General features: G+C 41.4%; 1 protein-coding gene across 1 annotated transcript in view; it reads left to right on the forward strand.

Moving 5' to 3' along the window:
* Positions 1-12423: 12423 nt before the first annotated feature.
* The window catches only part of CFAP299 (cilia and flagella associated protein 299), a 1354103-nt gene continuing 1348718 nt past the window's right edge, over positions 12424-17808 (forward strand). The window contains exon 1 of the mRNA XM_069233754.1: positions 12424-12558. Coding sequence (XP_069089855.1) covers positions 12448-12558 — 111 coding nt within the window. The 5' untranslated portion in view covers positions 12424-12447. The remainder of the gene's footprint in view (positions 12559-17808) is intronic.

Genomic DNA, 17808 nt, shown 5'->3' on the forward strand with positions numbered 1-17808 from the left:
CTCCGGGTTCTTTCAATTCCTTTAAATCTACACTTTCTTTAGTTAAATTTGTAAGCATCGTTCTAATTTTCCCACTGCTGTCTGGTATATATGTACAACAGTGACGTGTACCAAGCATTTTGCAAACGCCGCCATCCTTTGCTAAAAGAATGTCTAAGGCAAGCCGATTTTGAAGAGTCATAGCTCTTTCTGCAGCAAGTTCAGCATCCATCAGGATTATAGCTCCTGAAAACTTTGTCAGCATGTTATCCACAATAGTAGACAACTTTCGTATTTTTATTGAATTCAATATGACTCCTACTGAAGGAATCAATGCTCCAAATATATCTCCTACCACACCAGAAGCTGTCTCCCTTTTCTGAACATGATGTGATTCAGACAGCCTTGGAAATTTCTTTAAGTCGTCTAGTTGGTAAACCTTTGGGAACACTATTCCCAAATAACACCTCCCATACCATCCTTTAGGAAGACGATAATAGGCGTTGAGTCCACAAATATAATATACTCCAGGAATAACTGGGTCTTGTCCATTCAGCATGAACGTCCACTTAGATTGAAATGCATACGTATGTTTGCATTCACTCGTTCCCACAAAAACTGTGTCATAATATGATTGATGTCTATGTATACAAAATCTTCCTACATGCAATGTATCTAAAGCTATTTTCCCTTGTGTCTTTATTGCAGCAAAAGCATAATTATCTACAGACGTTCTTTCGTGTAATTCCCTCTCTAATTTCTCCTTCATTTCATTCTTCCTATCATCAGTGCGGTCTAAAAATTCTATTTCTACTGGTGAAAGCAAGCATGTAAGGTTCTCTCTATGTGCGTGAGCTGTGTGAAAAGGTGACATTGGTTTGAAGAATTCCCTCATTAATTTGGCATAATAATCTCGAGCTATCTTACTTAGGTGCCCTATTATGGGGACATATGCAAAAGTAACATCGTAATTAGTATAGAAATAATGAATGTCCTTTTGAGCATAAAATCTGGAAGCTATTATACTACATGTAATTCCATACGTAAGAGGCATGCTGTGATACGTTACCCCTTCCACTACTGAGGTAGGTATTTGTGTACACACATAACAATCTTTCGCATCCATGGTCTCAACATACTCACTCAGTAAGCGATAGAAAACGTTAGATGAAAGTTCCTTCTTATCATGCAAGTGTCTCTCGTCTTACTCAAGTCTCTTCAGAGCTGTTAGTTCAGTAACGATAATAGGTTTAGAAGTAGAAGCATCATTCGTTTCACTCTCATTTTTACCATGCATTCCAAGAACTATAGCTACAATTATTAGTACGCATGCAGTTATTAATTCTATACACATGTATTTACAACACTTCATCTTACGCCCCTGTGTAGTGAAGCTAGTCATGATCTGTATAGAATCAGAAAGTTGAAGACACTTTATCAAAGCGTGTTTGCAGGTATTTACAAAGCTGAACGAGTTCAATGTTCACACAGTTTCTTTAGCAGCTTAGTCTCTTATCGGTTAGCAGCGTTGTCTCAAGATCGGTTTCAAAGTCAATCAAGTTCGCAATGTCTTAGCCGGTTGAAAAGTCAATCAGGTGATCAATGGTTTCAATCAACAGAGTCCATAAAGTTTTTATTTCCAAAATGAAGTTCTGCCTCTTCGTTCTCAAGACTGAGGGATACGAATTCGTCTGACCAATCGTTATTGGCTGCGTATGCCCACTCCGGACCGGAATACCTCCTGCTCGGTATCCTTTTTCTTTTCAATTTTGCATCTCTCTTTGATTCTTTCTCACTGGTACTTTTCTCTTTGGCCAAGTCCTTTTCTTCACTTGGTGTTGGTACTACGACAGACACTTCCTTTCTTTTCTCTTTCACACTTGGCCCTTCACTGTCATTCAACGTTTCTCTAGTTCTTAATTTTACTGGCGATATGCTTGGTCTTCTTTTTGCACTGTGTCCACTTGATGGACCTGCAATCTCTTCTGAAGGAGTTTGAGCAGTTTCGTTCTGTTCTGCCTTGTCCCCTCCTTCTGGGGAGTCAATCAGGTTTTCCTTTTCTTTTTCTGTATCGTCTGCTTCTGGGAAAGCCCTCCTCTGATCAGGCTCTCCTGCTTCTTCACCTGTTTCGAGCCCTTTGTCACCGTTACTTTCTTCAGGCTCTTTGTCACTTTCAGCTGCTTCAGGCTCTTTGTTACCTTCAGCTGCTTCGTCGCTGTCTGAGGCTCCTCCTTGGTCTTCCCCAAGTGAATCAGTTGCTTCGTCCTCAGAGAATATTTCTCCCTCCTCTATTTCTGCCTGTTCGCTTCTAGTTCTTTTTCGCTCTGTCTCAGCGCTTGGTACTTTGTTATCAGGTACTGGCAACTTCAGCGCTTCAACTTCCTCGTCTGTGGGACACAATACCCTCTTTGTGTGACTGGCGTGAATCCAGTTGGGAACTCCCGCACACTTCACAGCAGTGGTAGTCGTCAAAATCACTTGAAAAGGTCCTTTCCAACGGGGTTCCAAACACGACTTCCTCACGTGCTTCTTTATCACGACCCAGTCGCCTGCTTTCAGGGCATGTCCTGGACCTTGGATCGGTGGCAAGGTGGTTGCCTCCACCCGGTGAGAGAAAGATCGAACCACATCAGCTAGACCTTTGCAGTAGTCTAACACCATATCATCTGTAATATTCAAAAGCGCATTTGTAGGAACTGCTGGAAGTCTCATAGCTCTGCCCATGAGAATCTCGTGTGGGGACAGTCCAGTCTTTCTGTCAGGGGTGTTTCTCATTGACATTAGTACCAAAGGCAATGCGTCAGGCCATTTCAAGTTTGTTGATGCGCATATTTTCGCCATTCTTGATTTCAATGTGCCATTCATTTGCTCCACTAGACCTGATGCTTCAGGGCGGTAGCTACAATGCAGCTTTTGCTCAATGTTCAATGCCGCACAAAGCAATTTTATTACTTCATTATTGAAGTGACTTCCCCTATCTGATTCTAAAGAGATCGGGAATCCAAAACGTGGTATTAACTCTCTCAAGAGTAGTTTTGCAACTGTGAGACTATCATTTCTGCGTGTAGGGTATGCTTCAATCCAGTGACTAAAAATGCACACAACCACCAACACATACTTCAAGCCTCCATGCACAGGCATCTCAATGAAGTCCATTTGCATCCTGCTGAATGGACCCCCTGCTCTTCCAATGTGGCTCAAATTTACTACTGTTCCCTTCCCTGCGTTCATCTGTTGGCAAATGACGCAACAATGGCAAACTGCTTCAGCAACTTGACGGAATTTGGGGTTAAACCAATCAGTTTTAAACAACCTAATCATGGCATCCCTCCCAAGATGAGCTTGTCCATGGTAAAATCTGGCTATCTGTGTCAAAAGGCTGTTTGGAAGAACGAATTTCCCTTCACTGGAAACCCATAATTCATCTAGTCTCTTTACACATTGTGATTTGGTCCACGAGAGTTTCTCATCCTCACTGACATCATTCTGTAAGGATTTCAATTCGTCCATCGTATCTACCACCTTTAGGGCAAATATTTCGCTTGGTTCGAGTTCTGGTTCACTTATCAAATTCCATTCATCCCTAAGCAATATACAGTTCAATGCGCAAAACCTTGCGACTTGATCCGCATATCCATTTCCCAGAGAAACATAATCTTGTCCCTTCGAGTGTGCACTGCATTTCACCACTGCTACTTCTCCTGGCAGTTGGATGGCATGTAACAATTCTTTTATTCTTTCACCATTTTTCACTGGTGATCCTGAAGAGGTCATGAAGCCTCTCTGCGACCACAATTGTCCGAAATCATGCACTATTCCAAACCCGTACTGGCTGTCAGTGTAAATGGTAACTTTCATTAATGCAGAGAGTTGGCAAGCTCTAGTAAGGGCTACCAATTCTGCTACTTGTGCAGAGTAAACTCCTTGAAGCCAAGATGCTTCCAAAACACCTGTTACCGTGCATACAGCGTACCCTGCTTTCAATACACCCAGTGCATCTCTTAAACATGAACCATCGACAAAAATAATTTGATCATTTTCTTCCAATCGGGTATCTTTGATATCGGGTCTTGGTTTGGTGCAAAATTCAGTCACCTGAAGACAGTCATGCTCGATGTCTTCAGCGTTCTCAATTTCAGCATTTTCACTGGGAAACAAGGTTGCTGGATTCAACGTAGTGCACCTTTTGAGCTGCACATTAGGTGATCCCAGAATTATTGTTCGTACCTTGTGAGTCTAGCACCAGTCATGTGCTGTGTTCGGGAACGTGTCAAAAGTATCTCAACTGAGTGAGGGACCATGACTGTTAAAGGGTGTCCCATCACTATTCCTTCACTCTGAGTGAGGCTGATACCAACTGCGGCTACGGCGCGCAAGCACCCTGGCAGTGCTGCTGCGACCGGATCCAAAGTAGCTGAAAAATATGCTACTGGTCTGTTTACGCCACCATGGGCTTGGGTCAAGACAGACAAGGAACATGCATCACGTTCATGACAAAACAATGTGAAAGGCTTTGTGTAGTCAGGCATACCTAAAGCTGGAGCCCTGCACATGCATTCTTTCAATTCAATAAAAGCATCCATCTCCTCCCCTTTCAGTTCAATTTCATCCAATGCATCCTTCTGGGTCAGTTTCAGTAAAGGTTTTGCTAATGTTGAGAAGTTGGGAATCCATTGGCGACAGTAGCTCACCATTCCCAAAAACTTCCTCACCTCCCTCCTCGTCTTTGGGGGACTCATTTGAAGTACACTTGTTATTCTTTCCTTCATTATTCTCCGTGGCCCTTTCTCTATTTGGTGACCCAAATATTTCACTTTCTTCTGACAGAACTGTAATTTTCAAGGAGACACCTTGTGTCCATTCCTTCCCAAATGGTTCAATAGGGCAATGGTGTCAGCTGTGCAGTCACTTTCTGTCTTGGATGCAATCAGTAAGTCGTCAATGTACTGTACTAGGGTTGACTCGAATGGCAATTCTAACGCTTCCAAGTCTTTCTTTAGAATCTGATTGAAAATTGACGGTGACTCCGAAAACCCTTGAGGAATTCAACACCAACTGTAGACTCTGTCTAAGAATTTGAAACAAAAGAGAAATTGGCTGTCCTCATGAAGAGGCACCGAAAAGAATGCTTGTGACAAGTCGATGACTGAGAACCACTCGGCATCACAAGGGACTTGAAACATTATCACAGCTGGATTTGGTACTACAGGGCAACATTTAATTATTATGTCATTTATTTTCCTCAAGTCCTGCACAATTCAGACCTTTCCACTTGGCTTTATTAGTCCCATAATTGGTGAATTACATGGACTGCTTAACACTTCTTTCAGTACTCCCTGTTTTACAAACTCATCAATGAGTTGGGCGACTTTCATGAGGGTTTCTTGTGCCATATGGTACTGTGGGGTCTGGGGAAAGGTTACATTGGGTTTTACAGTCACTTTCACTGGTTCCACTCCTTTCACCAATCCCACCTCTTTTCCTGTCATATCCCACACTTCTTTTCCAACTGTTTCCTGTAACTCAGCAGGAATATCTGCTTCAGTGATCATCGGATAAAGGGTAATCAGGGGATATTCTTCATCGACAGTTTCTACTTCGTCCCCTTCTACACTGTCCTCTTCTTCCCCATCACTGCTCGTCTGAATTTTAATTCCATCGTTTGAACACATAATCGAACATCCCAATTTGCACAATAGGTCTCTCCCTAACAGTGATATCGGGCTTGAGTCACATACCACAGAATTATGTGTCCCTTGATAGTTACCAATTCTGACTTGTACTGGATCTGTGATTGGGTTTGTCAGGTACCTGTTTGCTACTCCCACTACTTGAACTGTTCTCCCTGAAAGTGGCAAATTTGGCACTTCAATGCTCCTAACAGTGGAACGTGTAGCTCCTGTGTCAACCAAGAATGAAACGCGATGACCCTTAACTCTTCCCTCCACATACGGACCCTTTTGATCAACTTCCAAAGATGCTGCAAGCACACAATTTCCCTCCTCATCTAAACTTCCACTCTCCCATACATCGTTTATTCCATTCTCGCTGTGTAGTGGGAATTGGTGTGCTGTGTCATTCTGACTCATTCCCTGACCCGTGACCTGTTGAGGAAGCATTGCTTGCTGCTGATTCATTGGTGCTAAGGGTATTTGCATTTGCTGATTAGGTACCATAGGAAACTGCTGTTGCATTGGCTGCAATTGTGTCATTTGCACACGAGGCATTTGCACCTGTTGCGGTTGCATGGGTTGTAAACCCTGCATCTGGTTTATATTGTTTTGAAAATTTGGGTTCGGACCTCTCAATTTTTGTCCTCTCATAGTCTGGAATGCATTGACATCATTGTTTTGCTGACCTACACCTTCCTGCACCACCATTGGGCACTCCCGTTTCCAATGCCCGACGATTCCGCACGTGTGACAAGGCATCACCTTCTTCATTGCCTGTATACCATTTGGAATCATAACGGTATTCAAATCAGGACCATTATTCACAAAACCTCCTCGGCCTCTGCCTCTCATCTGCGGCTGAAACATAGCATGTCCCTGCTGCTGCGGCATCTGTTGTTGAAAACCTTGCAAACCTTGTAAACCTGTCTGAGCTGCTCTGAGCTGCATCACCATCACCTTTTCTTTCAATCTTTTCTGTTTGGTCTCAATCTCATCACTGCAGTATTTCGCATAATTCCACACTTCATCGATCGACTTTGACTGCCAACAAATCAAATGCGATTTAATCATCTGGCTAATTTCGGGTCTCAGCCCTTCCACAAACCTGAACACAAAATGGAGCATGTCCTTTGGCTCAATCGTTTCCGTGCCACTGTAATTTTTAAACGCTTTCAACAACCTCTCATAATACGCGTGTATAGATTCTTTAACCTCTTGGGCGGTCCTGTCAATCCTTTGCCAATCCACATTTTTCGACGCAACCTTGGTTTTCAAGTGCTCAATCACCTTGTGGTACAAACTCATTACCGTAGGTGATGGCGCACCTGTGTCCCTATCTCTCTCTGGTTCACTCGTTGGCCAACCTACAGCCCTTTTACAATCTTCCCACAAATCTGCCGGAACCACAATTTCAAATAAAGTATTCAGGTCTTCCCAGAGACACTTCGCGAGTTTCACAAATCTATCCGTTTGTTGATACCACTCAATCGGCTTCTCTCTTAATTTGGGAAAGTCATCCATAAAGGATTGAATATCGCACCTGTGCCATGGTACATGTACAAGTTTTCCCCCTGCTGTCTCTCTCATTGGTAACATAGTTATCAGATCGTCATTCTGTTGTTCTTTCTCATTCCGTTCTAGAGTATTTTCTTTCTTTTTGTCCTTTTTCTTAACCCATCTACTTTCCCACTTGTCTAAACATCTCCAGACCTGTGCACTCTGCAATATCTCCTTAAGGTGTGTTTTCATCCCTGCGGATCTCATGTGTTCAAAATCTTTTGTCTCAAAATCTAACCTGTAACTTCTGCTCAGGTGTTTAGTCTTACCTATATCGATCTTGTTTCTGTCTGCAATTTCTTGTAACTTCTTATGTATGTTGCTCACTTCTCTTGTAATCCTAGGGCACATGTATCTTAGTTCTTCCTCTGTGTATGATTCTAATCTGTTCAAACCCATTGTTCCCTCTACCAGTTCATCTGCCTCCATCCCAACCTTATTTTATTCAGGTATTCTTCTCCCTTCCCGCTTGATGTACTCTGTGGGGAGTTCAGGCTGTTGAACCATTGTGTTAACTGTTGCACGTTCAGTCCCATCAGTGTAGCAGTTACATCAACTGCCACTGATGGTTTCTGTAATGTTTCAGTCTGTGAGGTTAACGGTACTAATAGTGGTGGATGTGACCTTACTACGGTTGACGGAGCACAAATTGGAATTGGACTAAATTCCGACAAGGACCCAGATCCATTTGGCAGTGCTGCTATCGGAGTTGTCTCTGGAGTGGTTTCTATGCATCTTCTCCCTGTCCCATTCTGTATCATTAACCCTTGGTCGCTGGTGCTTGAATTTGCCTGTATGTACAGTGGTACTGGTGGACCTACAGTGATAGGTAGAGATATTGCATCTGGATTCTGTCTGTTCCCCGAATTCTGTGGCATGTTAATCCCCACATTGTGGTTCATCATTGCTGGCATACCTAACTGGCTTTCTACTACTCGCACTTCTTGTGTCTGCTTTTGGGGCATTGAGAACTGTGTTGATTCAGCTTGAATCAATGTCGGTCTCTGATAGTTTTGTCCTCCGTGCGCCATTGAATCAGAAGTCATTCCCATGTTATGCTCATCACAACATTGCCTTTGAACCTGTGTCTGATGGTTATCAGCAGGTTTCAATGTAGGCACGTCTGGGTATATTCTCTGAATCTGTGGTATTCGTGGTGAGAAAGGCATGTCGGAGCTGCTCGGCCTCTGAGATATTCTCAAATTTGGTGTTACATTACCCTGTATTGGTTCTGGAGGGGCAGTACTAGTGCTTGAGCCTTTTTCGCTTTCCACGTATGGTGGTGGGCGATCATTCAGCAATTGTATAATGAACTCCTCATCATCTGACTCGTCTCCCCTTTTCGAGTTTCTATTGCTTTCTCTTTCTCTGGACTGACTCCTGTTTGTCTTATAGGTGGCTTTCCTTCCTTCCGTCTCCGCTTCATCGGTAATCGCTGGAAACAATTTAATCCCCTGCAATACGTCTGATCTCCAAACCTTTTGTGTGCTGTCCCACCTAGCATCCGCTAGTGTCTTTTCTACTTTTCTTATTCTTGTCTCAAATTTCTTTTGTTGTTGGTTTCTAGCTATTAGCTCCCAAATTGCTAGTGCCTCAAACTGTGCTGGTCTTGGAGGTACTTTCATGTCGTATAGCGCAAATCTCAGATTTTCTAAAACTCTTAGATTAAACGACCCGTGGATGGGGAACGCTTCACTTCCATGTTTCTCTGTTAATTTGCACCATTGTTTTAACCAAAGACATGGCGCTACACCCTTTTCTTCAATGACGATGTAAGCTGGTGTACCCTCAGGCGGTGTTTCTTCTCCTACATTTGCTTTAATATAAACATCTCCCCTCATGGCACTCTTAAATGCTTTGAAAAATTTCATCTTTCCGTCTTTTGTTTTTCTAAAATATGTAATCAATAAGCGACTTTAATTCCCGGAATACTCTTCGCTTGCCTTTCCCCTTCCAATTGCGCTTCACGGACTGTGTCCAATCCGTGCGCGACCCTTCTCACCAACCGACCTATCCCAGCGCGGCTCCTAGTGACGTCACACTCACACACTGTGGCTGACAAAGTCTCGCGGCTTGTCCACTTTTCATTCGGCTTCACTCATAAACTAATTTCTGCAATATAACGCGAGCACTTAACCAAAAGAATAAACAGATCTGTCGGTTTACTACAGGAAAGGTAATACAATCGCTTCAGAAACCGTAGGGATTTTTCACTAGCCTCTGCAGTTATTCCATCTTTCTCAGTTTCCCACTTTCGCAAGCAAAATTTGACCCGCAAACTTAACTCTCAACTGATCAATGAACTATTCTAGTGCACTTTAGAATTCGTCAAATCTCAAAGTCGAAGTTTTCTTTCACTCTGCAACATTCATACCGACTTGTTGACCACGCCCGATCAACCTATTAAACCTGACCAGATCACAACATCAAACAAGTGTCACATACACTTTTCAACATACTCCGGAGTCTCTTGACCTCGCAGGGCCCGTCTCAACATCAACAACCACGTGGACAATTTTTTCTGCTCAAATCGCTACACACACGTGAAGTTCGACGACTTCCCTACTCTCACACCTTTGGAGTAACACTCCTCTAATATCTTTTAACCCCCCTAAAATCCTCACAAACTTCTCAATTAATCTGCGGCGATAAGCTGTGCAAGCGCAAAACCCTAACTTCACTCATACCGTCACTAGAAACGCCGAGACCATTCTCATACCTCCATGTTCCTCATTCGCAAGCTCCGAGATTCCGGGAAAGTCATTGGGAACTTAGGGCATCATCATCTCTCCAACTTGTTTTATGAAAGAAAATTCTAACTTGACTCTGTCTGTCGTTCGGATGGGGTCCCAAAGGGCTAAACCATCAATCTCTGCTACCATCTACTGATAACGCGTCCAGCCCTTATAAATTACCTGTACCTGGACACGTTGGAGGTCGGTGAATCTTTTAACCGAGTCGGGCTCTCCTCATCCTAAAATAGTCGAGTCACTCAGATCAATAATCAATAACTACTGTAATCGGTAATCAATACTCAATTAATAGATCAATATAGCACATCAGAAATCACTAACAGTTGGTATTTCGGCGCACCATGACCTTTCAGTCATGAATAACCACACCAGTTTATTAAAAGTTAGTGAATTTATTTCCCTATATTAACAAAGCTAGCACGATATATATATGTCTCAAAACCAATTGATATATGTATATGAACATTACTAGCTGTCCATAACGGCGGAAGAAACGCAATCTACGTAAAATCTGAATAATGATACACCCAGTTATCGCAATGCAAATCACCAATATGACTAACTGTATTTGACTAATTGCATACATTGGTCAGCATAACAAGATTTCAAATTAGCATGATACATCGAATGAGTACCTCGACTAACCTCTAATTAGCATTGGCATGTGGGACTTCATGCAAAACAAATTTAGTCAACACAAATTTGGAAAACTTCTAGCTAGGACCCTATCAAAATTAGCAGTTGGTACCTAAAAGGAAAAACACAATGCATAATACATTTATCCTTTCATATTTACCAAATACAATCAGCATTCAAGAAAAGTCTTCGTCCTTCAGGTACCGGTTGATCAGCATGGGGCAAATTTCAAAGGGGCAAAGTTAAGGGCAAACTTCCTTGCAGCGGCAAGGAGAATAGGGCAAAGTTACTGCATGGGCAAGACGGGGGCAAATCAAAGTTAAAGTCTCTAGGGTGAGAATTCTTAAAGTCTCTGTCTCTCAGATAGAGAAAAGGGCATCAGGGTGTCGTCCAAAATGGAGTCTGGCATCAGGCTTCAAACTGGCATCGAGGAAAATGGCTGACTTCTCTTTGTCCGGTGGGTTTAAGTAAGAAACATTCCAAATTCTGCAGGGTCTTCCATTGGAGGGTTCATAGGTTGGCTTCAAATTGTCCAATCAAAAATTGTCTTTTACTAGCGCTCATTTATGCATACACTGTCCTTGGAACCTTGGAACACAAATTGTATCATGGTTTGCCAATTATTTTACTATCTGTACCTTCATTGTCCGCACCTGCAGAGACTGACCTTGTATCAAAGGGGATGAAACCGGCCTAGCACGAAACCTTGGAGATAAGTGTACCAGTCAGCTCTACTGGAAAAATACAACTTCAAGCAAGAATATATGTTTCATTAGTTCAAGGAAAAAAAAACACGCAGTTAGAATTTGAAACCAGGCAACTAGGCCAAAGCCTGTACTAAATTTAAGCTAAGCAAAACAGTTTTCAAACAAGAAATCATGGCATACATTTGCGATTATGACGGATTACTACATTTTCAATACTTCATGATTAATAAAGTTCATTTACAATGATGGCGAACTACCCCGAGGGCACAATTTCCCTCGTACATTATTTTCTTTACTAAAATTACACTACATTACACGTTTTGATTATACGATATGTATGAATATATGTCGGACCTTCTTTTTTCTGCGTCATCACCCTCCAGGCGAATCCAGAAACCCTGGGTACTTTTAGAATCCCCAGGATGTTGGAAAAAAGAGCACAAATTTGGTGTGGATAGCTTATGTGAACAAAATGCTAGGGGGGGGCTAAGCGAGAACCACCCCAAAAAATGGTTCAGCACGAGAAAAGGCCTAGCAGCAAAGAAGTTAAAGTCTGCCTGGTCACAATCAATATTGACTTTTTTCAATTTGCCAGGAACATCCTTCCTCAAGCTAAAACTACTGCACCCATTCCCCCTCAATACATTTAAAGTACTTTGGTTGCATCCTGTGACACGGGTTCGTCAATAAAATGTCGATTCGAGTCATTATGGGGTCTTTAGGCAACCCTAACCCCATAAACGTATGCTTGTCATTCATAAATTAGCCGGTTGTTATGCTGGGAACATTAGACCTTTTATGAGCAAAAAAATACCTCAGGTAGCAGCCCACCCTCTTCTGCTATTCTCAAAGTGCACTAACTTTTGGAAACATTTTCATCTGACAACTGTTTCTTCATACGGAGATTCACTGCTCCATTGTTTCTACTCTCAATTCCCAAGCCTCAGTTTCAAGTACAACAACGCATTAAACCACCCTAACCACCTGCTCATTCTCTAACCCGCCTTCCGTTTGATTTGCCCCTCATCGCCTACGTCACGTGCGCCCGCCCATTCCCAGCTGTACCGCCCCTTCTCCGCCCCAGGCTCCCAGTGCCCCGCCTCCGCGTTGCCAGGGGTGTAGCGTCCATAGTAACAGGTCAAGATGCAGGAAGAAGAGGCTGCAGCGACCGCGGACAGCATTATCAGCCAATTTAACACCTATGAGGATTTTCTGGACTCGCAGATCACCCCACTGGACCTCTACTATCTTGAGGTATGTACCCCCGGTCTGAGTGTGCAACTCATAGTGGAGGCCCGCAGGCCGAGGGCTAGAGAGGAACGGGAGGAAAGGAGAGAGCAGCATGGGAGGAGTTTAAGGTGGAGAGAGTAGGGAGGGCGTGCCTCAGCTGTAAAAACTTGGATGTCTTTTTTAACAGTCCGTTGTCTCTGTTCCCATTCAAAAACAAGGTTTCTCTCTGAACATTTATTAGTCTTCCTGGATTAAAACGCCACTTGGTAGCCACTGTAACTACTACAACAGAAAGTGATTTAAATGGTCAGGTCAGACCAGTCCTATATATTGCCAAAACTGTTTTATTACAAGTCAGGCTTCTCCCGACGTGTTTCAGACTTAGCCTGAATCGCGGGTCATGGGAGTACAATGCCACCAAAAGTGACATGCAAACAGTAGAAACAAAGAGTCACAGTACTCTGCTATTACACATACCGGTGAAAACAAAAGCGCCATATTAGAAAGGGCCAAATTTGGTATGAATGTGGACCTTGTATAATACAGTGCCAAAATAGGTATTATACTTATAAATGCTCAATGTTAAGAAAAACACACACAACCCGGCCGCAACCACCCCCGCAAATTGCTCATCATAATGAAATGAATGTAAACATGTTAGCAACTCTACATTGAACTATACGCGGTATCCCGCACTTTTGTAAGGCACTGCAAACAAAATTCAACGCGGGTGATTCCGGTCGGGTTCTAGAGGACTTTTGCCTCTTATCCGCCTCCGCGCGCACAGCTGGCTCTCGATGTCTTCCTGGGTATTTTGCCAGGTTGTTTTCACATCACGCATACGATGCGTGTACAATGTTAAACTTAGCAAGACTGCGTCATTGTTGTCATACTCCATATTATGTAATATATTATTTAAATTTCATTGGATTATGACATTTCGCCAGTATTGTGTAACACAATGTATATATATATATATATATATATATATATATATATATATATATATATATATATATATATATATATATATATATATATATATATATATATATGTTTTTATACAGTACAGATATGTACACATACAGCGTCGGATTTATTGCAAATGAAAGGTACTTGGACAAATTAAACTGTGTGACAAGGTGCATTGTCTGTTTTTTCTGTGTCGCCTCCTGGCACATCAAGCAGCTGCGGCGGTGGAGCACAAGAGGGGCAGGGCAACAAGAGATGGGACACGGGCCTCTCCCGGCCCACTCCTAGAGACGCTACTGCTCATGAAGCAGGTCAAGAAAGATGGAAACGAGGACCCAAGAGAATAAAAACAGGGGGCAAGATGACCTAGACCATAGTCTACCGCCCATGCCCCACCCAGCTACTCTCTTCATGTGCAGGAACTGTTATCATATTGACTGGTTTTGTTTGATGTTTGTTGTATTTGAGAATGAATTAGGACTGCTCCTTCTGAGTAAGTTAATGAGTAGGCATTGTCTGCACAGACAGTAAAGCAAGTATATGTGTATCTCCATGCTTATATGCAAGTTATGAATTATTTTTTTCAGTTGCATGTTTTATTGTGACGTATCCAGGTGTATCTCTTAATGAGTCACAATGATAAAAGTTTTCATTCTTCCCATAGAGCAGACCAACATACAACAAAATATGTCACAGATATCCTACGTGGCACAATCATGTCTATTACATACATGCCAACTTTTTACAACTGGAAAGTGGGAGATTTTGAAAAAAACATACTGGAAATGCATTTTCCCGATTAGCATACATTGAAACAAAACCAATTTTAGGCAAGAGAGAGGAAAAATAAGCACATTTTCTGCTTCAAAAATTGGGGATCTCCCGCTTGAATCAGGTCTTTTAGCTTGTACCGGTGTTAATAAAAAGGCCCGGGGATCTCCTCTCGTGGCCATTAACCAGCTTCCTGTGTCGTGTGGAGTTCGTAACCTTCAGTGTGTTCATCGTCGGCGTTAGACCTCAATACCCATAAATACCTTAAAGACTTAACAGTGTCCGGACTACTTTATCTGTTTAGTTTCCACGCAACGCAATCTTGCTGCATTTTGCATAGTGTGATCGCGCTGTTTTTTTTTTCTTTACAACGCCAATAGCTCTAACTCGAGCTAATGCTGGACCCGTTGCATTGAAAATACTTGTTTGTCCTTGGGGTTTGTGTTTACAAACCCCTCTTACTTTGTAGTCAAAGAAAGAAAAGTAAGATGAATTATTTGCAGAGGTACAGATGCTTGAAGGGAAAGCCTGTAAGATGTATTTTGTTTGTAACACACAACAAAATGTAAACTCCTGCAAATGAAATGTACACATTCAGAAACTAGGAAATCAAACATTAAGCCCACCTTTTGTAATTCTGAAGTGTGATGGAAACAAAGATTTTAATAGGATCATAACAAATCAAGACAATTTATATGGCGGTACATAAATGATAAATATTCACTGAAACCCGATATCCACATATTATCAGTTGTGTGTCATATAGTTATTTATCAGTAAAACTGTATGTCTCTGAAAATGTAGTCGCATCTCAATGGAAAATGTGTTGTCAGTAAATGACAGTGCACTGCCACACAATGCTTTAGTTACATTAAAAAGTTGACTGCCTCATATCCATTAAAGCTGGGTGGGCCGCAAAAGCTTGTAGTACTAAAAAGTGGGTCATGATTCTAAAAAGTATTGGAACCACTGCAGAAGATGGTTGCAGGATTTGTATCTGAATTCAGTCTATGATGGAAATGTTGGAGTAGCACGAGAGCCACTCAAGGAAGCTGATAACACTCCAAGTTCATACTAAAGGTAAAATGTGTGCTATATAAAAGCCAAACAAAAGTATGTATGTTATTTATGAAAAGTATGTTGTTATTTATGAAATAACAACAAGATCTTAAGGAGATCTGTTTTTGTCCAAAAAGCATCATATCAAACAAGGTGATAGCATGTTTTGAGTAGCTGGTGCTACATTGCTTGTTTGTATGTTTGGAGGCAGCAGGAGGGATATGAATGATATCACTTGAAGGGAAAGAAGAGATGAAGAGGCAGATCTACAGGAAATGGGTGACATTGAGACAAGTCAGGGTTTAAAAGATTTAGAGGAAACCAGACATGTCAAAGTAGGTGAGAGGCAGTACCTTGTCGGAAGGTGACTGTTCCCTGATTCCCACACCATGATGCCGGGAAGGCTGGGAGGAAGGGGATCACATCCTTATCTCAGCACCACAGCTCCATATATATCTCATGAAAGTTGTTTCTTAATAAATACATCTACTCAGGCCAAGGGATGAAGAGAGAGTTGTGAGGGAGATACGGAAGCTCTAGTAATTTCCCTAGGAACTTTATTTGACAGTATTCAGCTGCAATACCAATTATATACATATATGGTGACCCTCTGGAAATGTGTGGGTATAAGGGACCAAATTATGCTGTACAATGAACTGAAATTTGTGGCAATTAAAGGCAAGTTGAATGACAAGAAGGGTAAATAATGTGGTGTAGGCAATTAGAGACAAACTAGTTGGTATGTTTTGTTATTATTTTATATTGACATTTATAACACATATTAATTTATAGTGAATCCAAGTGGTATGGAAAATACACAGGTTTCTTAAGTTGCAAAACAATACACAGCCAGCAGATTATATTCACTGTGCTAACCACCAAGCATTCTTCATTTTGCCTTGCATGGAAGCAAAGTAATGTAATTTTATTTTATTAACAACATTCTTCCCACTGCCAAAAGTAAAATAGTTTTGTAAAACAATTAACATCATCTGGGAAAAATCTGACCACTTTACATCTTTTTGATCTCGGATATAAACATATTTGTATTCAATTTTGCAAATTTTATGTCATGTTATGTGGAAAGTGCTTCAAATCCATTTTTATGCATACAGCATAAATAGTTCACAGATCTGGAACAACACAATTCAAATGGCCCCACACATATGGCATAAACTCACTTTGTTACTTTTCAAGATGAATTTGTGAACCACAAAATACACAGAAGTTATTTGATATACAGAGTATATTGAGTAATGTTTCTTCTCAGTGCAGTCAAGGGCTGAAGCCCACAGTCCCTAATTTAACTTGGCATCAGATGTTTGCTTTTGAGAGATCCTCTTGTGTCAAAACAGGTCTCACTAACATTAAAAATTGAGAGCCAGGTGTACTGAGAATAAATTACACATAAACGTTTTGTGAATCAATTCTTATCTTGCGAACCAACCTATGTACTAATAGGCCAGTTCACAACATTCCCATTCAGAGCTGAATGCAATTTGACTCACCCCATGAATATTATTAGCTAGGCTGCAAGATGCTGCTCATTCTGATTGGAGACCATCATTGGGATATTAGCCTGCTATTGTTAGCAGACCACAATGCCCCGACCGTCTTTAAATACATTTAACATTCTTTTTAATTAACCTAATTTCCCTATAGGAAATAGGGCTGCATTTAAAAAGATAAGTTTCATTTTTTTAAAGGTTGTTTCGGAGCTGGCATTAGCTCAGTGGGCCACTCCCTACTCCCCAACAACATATAAAAGGGAAATCACTCCAAGAGGACCCTACCCCATTTTAAAAATGAATTACCTCTTCCTTTGAGGTGTCAGTAACTTTTGGGTGACTTGATAAAATAATTGCTGTCGCAAGCCATTGACATATTGAATATTGAAAGGCTATTTGGAAGGGACGCCACAAATATGCCAGTTCCGAATTGTGATTTTAAACCCAATTTGTGATTTTGGAAGCCTTTACCAACTTGCAAAATGGGTTTAATGAGTGTCAAAAATAATGGATCTGGATTGTCAGCCACAGAATGGCCTACCTTATCTGGTCGTAAATTCTTAGAGGTTAAAATGTCTGTATTCCTTGGATCATGAATATAGATTTTATAACTATTGATCCGATTTCACAGTTAAATATCCACCACATAAAATTAAGCAAACATAAAACAAAATAAACCAGCAACCTTGTGTTAAGTCATAAAACTGAGTTTTAGCTAAATCCTATCTAGTATTCCACAGGTAATAGCTATCACAATTGATAATAGTGTTATATCTGGCCTTCTGGTATACCCTTAGCATATATAATGCTGCCATTTTCTTCACATGTATGCAGTTATCACAAAAGTGGGAGAAAGGCAGTTACTGTTTTGTTAATTTGGTTGCATAATGTTTCTTTGACAGTACTCTTCATTACATTAATCAGTATGTATAACTCAGATATAGGGTCTTATTTAAAGAAAACA

This window comes from Pleurodeles waltl, chromosome 1_2 (assembly GCF_031143425.1).
Source record: "Pleurodeles waltl isolate 20211129_DDA chromosome 1_2, aPleWal1.hap1.20221129, whole genome shotgun sequence".
NCBI lineage: Eukaryota > Metazoa > Chordata > Amphibia > Caudata > Salamandridae > Pleurodeles > Pleurodeles waltl.